The 7,774-nt window shown below is 41.9% G+C and overlaps 1 protein-coding gene across 1 annotated transcript in view; it reads left to right on the forward strand.

Annotated features, from left to right (window-relative positions):
- Window positions 1-6,951, forward strand: part of LOC108792504 (piggyBac transposable element-derived protein 4-like) — a 145,155-nt gene extending 138,204 nt beyond the window's left edge. Inside the window, exons 6-7 of the mRNA XM_018563296.1 lie at window positions 4,370-4,534; window positions 6,695-6,951. Coding sequence (XP_018418798.1) covers window positions 4,370-4,534; window positions 6,695-6,951 — 422 coding nt within the window. The remainder of the gene's footprint in view (window positions 1-4,369; window positions 4,535-6,694) is intronic.
- The last annotated feature ends 823 nt before the right edge of the window (window positions 6,952-7,774 follow it).

The raw sequence follows: 7,774 nt of genomic DNA on the forward strand, positions 1-7,774 counted from the left end.
TGGCTCACACCTCTCTTTTTTTTTCTTTCTTCTGCAGACTGTAAAAAAAATGTAATTTTTTTCCTTTTATCTGTCACTTTGCTGCAACGAAAAATCGTCCATAAGAAAAAGTCGTACATATTACCGCTAATAAAACTCCACTCCACTGAAAATTTGGATTTCGTCCGAATCCCGAAATGAATTGACTTTCGTACCCGAATCCCCAAAAACGAATGAACGAAAAATCCCAATGAAAACGAAATGCAACAAAACAATTTTTTTGCTGGCACACATGTCTAGGAAGCAACATTTTCACAGAGAGAAAAGGGTATTTTAAAGCATTTCCTAACAAAAAAAATGACACATCATCACATGTGCATGTGCAGGTACAGGACTTAGAGATAGAAATATGTGAGATTTTAACTAGGCTTTAAGTTAACCACAGACTCACAGGACGTGATCGGCGCCCCCCACCCGCCAGCGGACCAGACACTCCAGCTCCTGGCGGCACCAGCGGGTAGGACTGACATACCCCTGAGCCACCGCAAAACAAAACCTAGCAGCTCAGCAGTTCAGCAGCCTAGCAGCACCTCCCACACACAGGCATCCGACGGAACTACACCTCGACTCTGCAAGTGAAGATTCAACACCCAGACCCAGAGGAGACAGCCGGACTTCGCCTCCAACACGAATCCCGATGATTACACTTCTTTAAGAACCACACGTTGAGTTGATATACGCACTATACACCTCTCAACTTGCCTCTGTTTCATCTGCACCTATTTTGTTTCCTCTCCCCCCTTGATACTCAATACTCCACGGAGGAGAAATATCAATATACTGCTTCTCAGGCAGCATTACCTCTGCGTGCCCCAGCCCACTTTTTCCCCCTTTCATCTGTCCATCCCCATGGTAGTTGCACCTCAGACTTTGTTTGTTTTTTTCTGTTAGCACAGGTCCTCCTCCTCCTGTTTCTCAGGGCAGCACACTGTTCAGCCAGGGCCCCTTTCCGAGAGCGCTGTTTGTCGTTTTTTGTGTTTTCTGTTTTTCCATGCTCTCTTACTCCTCTCTCTTTGAGATGGCAAGATATATTAGTTACCACACAAGAAATATTTTACCTGACACCATGAAGCATCACAATCTTTGTAAACACAAAGCTTCCAAACATATTGACATATGAAACGTACAATGTAAAATCTATGACATTCCTTAGATCTCAAAGAAGACTGACTTTTTTTTTTTTTTAAATGCTGGCAGACCAACTCAGGCTCTCTGCAAACTCCTCCTTTAAAACCCAGCTTAATTGAACCTTTGAAGAACACCATTGCGTCACCACTTTTTCCCTTTTAACAAAACAAAAAGAACACAAATGGTTAAAATGTTGTATGCTATTATATGTTTGGCCATAGAACAAAATCCCAACAAATTATTTTTAAAGCAGAACTCTAAGTTCTTCTTTAAGCTTATGAGGGATTTTTGTGACTCTATATCATAAATATGTGACAGCTAACTATTAACAAAAACGTAGCTTATTTGTGTATCAATCAGCTGTAGATCCTCAAATCAACTTGTGCATTCAGGAATTTGTGCTGTCCTCCCTTCTGGAGGAGGGCTTCTTTTGTTTCCCCCATGGGATTGTAGACCCCACAGCACCCACAAACCAATAAATACATTGAACTATAATGAAATAAATAGAGACTATACAACAATATTAGCGGAAAAATTTGGCTGCGGCCCTTTATTGGGGTTAAAAGCAAAAAAAGTTTTTAAATAAAGTTCAACAACAGGTATATACATAAACTATTAAACCACTTAAAAATCTTCAAACATAAAACTTCAAACATAATCTAGCTCAGTCACCCAGACTCGAGCCATACTCATAACACCAGTCCAATATACCAGTAAACACTGTCCACCCACACATGTGGGCAACAATACCCACCAGCCAGGTTAAAAACTTGGTACCCCAACAGCCGCTTCAATCATAGGTTGAAGCCCTGAATTAAAAATATAATTTCCGATTGCGGATAAGTGCACTAGGTCATTACGAAACAAGCCAAAAATGTTGCCTTCCAACTCACAGTGTCTAAACGAAAACACTACTCATTGACAAAATATATTTACAAACTGCCCTATTGATTATCTTTCTGATGATATTCAAGAAGGCGAGATGAGGTTGGCACCACAACAACCTAGAGACCATTTCAGAAAAAACTAAGACAGCAGAAGGAAAAAAGAGTTTAATAGCAGAAAAATCTGATTTAATCTTGTTCAAAAGGTCCAAGGTTTTATAGTGACCGATATCATTGCCACCCAAGCACGCAGACAGGCAGGCAGAGATACCCTGTTTCCCCGAAAATAAGACCTACCCCAAAAATAAGACCTGGTACTATTTTTGGGAATTGCTAAATTATAAGATTTACCCCGAAAATAAGACCTAGCTGTGACCATTCCCAGGGCCGGTGGTGGCATAAGGGGGAACTTGAAGAGCCGTGGGAGAGAATCAGCGGTGCCAACGAAGCCAGCGCTAGAGGAAGCGAGGCGGCACCGGAGGGAGCAGAGCCGCATAAGCCGATGCTTCCTCTATAGTGCCAGCTCCTGTCACAGGCGGAGTGATACCAAATGCACTCCGCCTGTGAGGTATCGATAGTGAAAGTGCGCTTCGCTCAATCTGGCCAGCGATTGGTTAGCAAATTGCTCTTGGAAAGGTACAGCACCCCTGATTGCCCGATCACCATATTTTTCTACATGAATACGTTTGGATTGTTGTACCTAAAAAAAATGTTAAAAAAATAGGACCTACCCCGAAAATAAGACCTAGTGGGGGTTTTTTGAGCCCAAAAAATATAAGACGGTGTCTTATTTTTGGGGAAACACGGTAGATTGACAGAATACACTCTGGATAATGCCCGCTGCTGTGCCCAAAAAACATAAGAGTGACCTACAATCCAGACAATTTTGGGCGAACCTGAAAAAAAAGTGTTAATATTCAATAAATTGATAAAGCAGGATGAAAGACGAAAACGCCCAAAATCCCACCGACCAATGCGTTGTTTTATTCAGTAGCAGCCCCGATGCGGAAATAATGGGAAGACAAATGAAAGCGCTGCAAGCCAAGAACTGCCAAACATTTCTTAAACACAGCTGTAAATTGAAAGGAAGTGAGAGGAGAGCCATCAGCATGGCTACCAAAAAAGATAAAGAAGGAGGCTGCACTGCCAAAAATTTAGACACAAGCAAGAAAGGACAACAACAACCATCATTCAGAGCATGCAAGGACAACGACCTGCCCCTCCCTACCTGATCCATCTTAGAATGTCTAAAGTAAATGCAAACAACAGAGGCAGACAAACGTACATCAGAATGCAGAAGACCAGAATGAAGAAAACAATTTTTGCAGACCAGCTCTCATATATACGAAATGCCAGAAAAAACGCAAATGAAAATGCTAATTTAAACAATAAGAATTAATAAGAGTCAATGCAAACAGCGTCAGTAGCTAAAATCAGATGCAAACGAAACAGGAGGACGACAGTCAGATGCAAAGTGCCGTTTTTTAACACCTTTCAGAAACTGTTTAACAATAAAATAAGATAAACAAACAGGAGCAGAGTGCAGCTTTCTAAAGAAGGAAATACCAGCCAAAGATTTGTATAAATAAGCATGAGAAAAACCTTGTTGTAACAGCTCGCAAAGAAAACACAGTATCAATTCAGGAGAGTCAGCTAGAAAGGATGAATGAAAACTTGCAAAAAAGGAACACCACCTTTCCCAAGCTAAAGTGTAGGCCTTCCAAGTAGTATCCGCTACTGAAGACTTAATCACATAATTTATTAACTGGCAATCAACTGGAACAAATAAGCTGGGCACGGGAGACCCACTAATTCCGCAGTAGGAGCTAGATCCTGAAATCTCTGAAATCCTGACGGGAAAGATCATCAGCAATCAGGTTAAATTTGCCAGCCAAATCCTTTGCCTTAAGCCAAACATTACATTTAAGACAAAGAAAAACAAGGTGCCTAAGCAAAATAACCACCGGAGGAGATTTAGAAGCCAAACAGTTAACAGCATATAAAACACCCTTGTTATCCGGCTGTAAAAGTATTAGTTTATTACTGAATTGAGGTCCCCACAAAACCAAAGAAACTAAAACAGGGAACAACTCCAACAACATAATATTCCTTGTAAAACCAGCAGCATCCCAAGAAGCAGGCCATAGTTCAGCACACCAATGACCCTGCCAGAAAGCACCAAAACCAACACCACCAGCTGCATCAGTAAAAAATTTAAAAGGTAGAATCAATAACAAATTCCTCCTGCCAAAAAGAACGGCCATTATATTCCTAAAGGAAAGAGTACCAAACCTGTAAGTTCTCTTTTATCCCAGCAGACAATCGCACATGCAAAGACGGGGATTTAATTCCAGCAATCACAAAAGCCAAACTGCGAGAAAAAATCCTACCCATGGGCATAATCTTGGAAGAAAAAGCCAAGAGCAGAAGCAAGGATTTAATTTCCCTCACCATAGCCTTCTCCTTCCCAAGCAGCAAAGACAGTGAGATCCACAATTTCTCTATTTTACTAAGAGGCCATCTAAATTCCAAAGCAACCGTACCAATTTGAATACCCAGAAAATCAATAGTTTTACACGGTGCCACAGTCTTTCCAGGAGCCAAAAGCACACCAATATGCGCCATAAGCCTCTGAAAAGATGTCAGCAAACAAACACAAATAAGAGAGTCCCTAGGACCTACAAAAAGAAAATCATCCAGATAGTGCACAACGTTCCAGGCAGGGAATTCAACTTTTAACCTGCCGCTCCAGAAAATGGGCAAAGGACTCAAAATACAGGCAGGACAAAGAGCACCCCATAGGAAGACATTTATCAAAATAAAAACAATCCTCAAAATGAAAACCAAGAGAATTGAAAGAACCAGGCCAAATGGGCAAAAGTCTAAATGCAGATTTAATATCACTTTTGGCAAGCAGGGCACCAGAGCCGAACGAGTCGATGATGCAAATTGCTTCTTCAAAAGTGGTATAGGAAACTGATGCCAAATGAGGAGAAATTTGATCATTTAAAGAAGAGCCTTGCGGAAAAGATAAATGATGAATAATGCAATGTTCATTGTGCTCCTTCTTAGAAACAACCCCCAGAGGCGGCAGACGAGGAGGAGACGAGAAAGGTCCCGCAATCCTCCCTTCACTGAGCTCCCACTGAAGTTTAGAATGAACCACATCAGGCAATACACCCAGATACAGCCAGAACCAGAAAAGGGGGGAAGGAAAATACCAAAAGAAAAACCTTTAATGAGCAGAACCCTGATCTGAAGGTCTGGAAACCGTTTTAGACATGGCCACATGTTTATTAGGCTCACTGGCGTCCGTGCTTTTCAGAAAAAGCTCCTTACCAGCTAATTGGATAGGAGGTTTGGAACGCTTAAAACATCGAACCACAGGATGCAAACCACCACAAAAAGAGCACTTGTGGAGAAAGCACAAGTGTGTGGGAATCTGCACTGCGAATCATTGAATGCGAAACAAACACCCTTTCCGAAAAGGAACAGAAGGGGAGCCTGCAAAAGAGGGCTTAGCCAACTGTGACCTCTGAGGAAGCATCAAATTAAGCCACAGCCCAACATCCTTAGAGCCCCATTTCATCTGAGAGTGCACCACCATTTTTTGTCGGTACGACTCATCATAGAAAAACAAGGAGAGATTACTAAAATGTTTGTATGCCTCTAACACATTGTCAAAGTGCTGGAAAAGTCCAGAGCAAAGCTCAGGCCTTTTCTCACCCAAAACACTAGAAAAATGTAGAAAGCCTGCAGCCAATTGTTAAAATTCCTGGCTACCGGCCTCCTCCTATCCTCCTCAGCATCCTTCTTATCCTTAAATACATTCCTTAGAACTAGGTAAAAAGGATAAAATGTCAACATGTTCCCCACGCCAAATTTTTTCTTTAACAGGCAAGGGAAGGTGATACCCTAATGGGGAAAGGTCACAAGTCAAAGCCTCCTTATAACAACCTTCTCCTACCCCCTGCCTGAAAACTGGCAAAGAGGCAGCAGAAGAAGGGGGAATTGAGATGGGAGGTACATCAGAGGGAACATCAGATGGAACCCAAACATTAGCAGAATATTTATTCAAGGTTGTGGCCACGACCAGAGTAATAGGTGCCACACCCCTGGAAACAGAAATAACAAAAAGAGAGAAAGGTGGTTTTTTTTGGCACCAACTAAAAACTCCAAAGCAAATGGCGGTAAAAAATGTTTTTAATAATTATAGTTAAAGGTATGCGGCCCAGGGGCGGCAGTGCTGGATTCTGGTGGCTCGGAGGTGTGTGGGGGACAGGAACTTTGTTGCTATATGGGACCCCCTTTGATGCAATGGACAATTGATTAAGTGGCCCAAACGTTTCTTCTCCATGCTTCTATTTCATTGCATACCTCCCACCTCTGACTGCTTGACATTGGGTATTGGCCCTCGCTCCCCTATTTCTATTACTTGGGAGGATTGTTTGGGTGTGTCGCCCAGATAGGTCCGCTTGGTTATACACACATCAGACTGCGAAATTGATATTCTCCACCTCCTGAAGAACCGCCTCTGTGCGCGAAAACGTCGAGAAAATAATTTACTCCTCCATTACCAACTATCCGTAATGATTTCTTGTAAATTTTTCATTAGGTAATCATCCTAATCATGTATTCTTGAGGGGCCAAACAGCTGAAGGTGTCAGGAACGATCCAGAAGGCAGAGGAGGATGAACAGCAGCAGAAGGCAAGGCAGAACTCAGGCGGTCAGTCACAGAAAAGGCATTGGGTATATCCAGAGGCGGCAAGGAACACAGGCAGGAAAGTAGCCATTCTTCACCTCCCTCTGCGGAGGCATGACGGAGCACTTCTTGAAACAATGGATCCATCTTCACAGCAAGTTGAGTTGAAGAAGATTACTGCTGAGGAGAGCTTCTGACTGAAAACATTTAAAGGTGAGTCCAACAGCTAATTGGTTGTTTACTTTTCACGCCCAAACAAGGTTACTAATCACGTAGATATTAGTCCTGAGATCTTCCTAGTGACAGCAATCTCCAGGCAGAACTGTATTGTGACAGCTAGTAAGGGTAACCTGAAACAGATGAAATGGGGAAACCAGAAACAGCCCACAGAAAGTTCTAGAAATGCTGACAACAATTACTGTTTAAATTAAAATGATTAAATTAAGTGGGTGCAGGGGGTGATGCAATCCCATGAGGCCACTTCATTATATTTGTGGCCCCAACAGTCCCTGTGTGTTTTGTAAAGTAGCCACTGCTCCAAGCTCGCTTCTGTGATGGACTACAATCTCAATACAAATGATTAAACTAAAGGTGAGATTGTAGTCCAACACAGGAGAGAGCTTGGAGCATTGACTACTTTACAACACACACAGGGATCATAGGGAACAAAAGTAGCCACCCTCCAGAAAGAAGAACAGTGTCAGCACCAATTCAAAGATGTTTCCAGGATCTACAGCTGAATGATACACATATCATTTTTGTTAAAAGTTAGGGTACTTTGAATATTTTTAAGATTTAACTTTAAGAACAAAAAAAATGAATTTAGCCAATAATGGGCATTAATGGAACAGATGTAAACAGATGACATCTGTTTACATCTGTATACAAACACCTAGATCAGACCAAATGGAGACATGGTTCATTTCAATTGACGGACCTGAATGGACATGGATGGGCCATGCAAATGTAAATGGTCATTCATTTACATTTGCATGGCCATAGGGATAAATTAGAGCTATG

This window comes from Nanorana parkeri, unplaced genomic scaffold (genome assembly GCF_000935625.1).
Source record: "Nanorana parkeri isolate BGI_ZX_2015 unplaced genomic scaffold, ASM93562v1 scaffold651, whole genome shotgun sequence".
In the NCBI taxonomy this organism is placed as follows: domain Eukaryota; kingdom Metazoa; phylum Chordata; class Amphibia; order Anura; family Dicroglossidae; genus Nanorana; species Nanorana parkeri.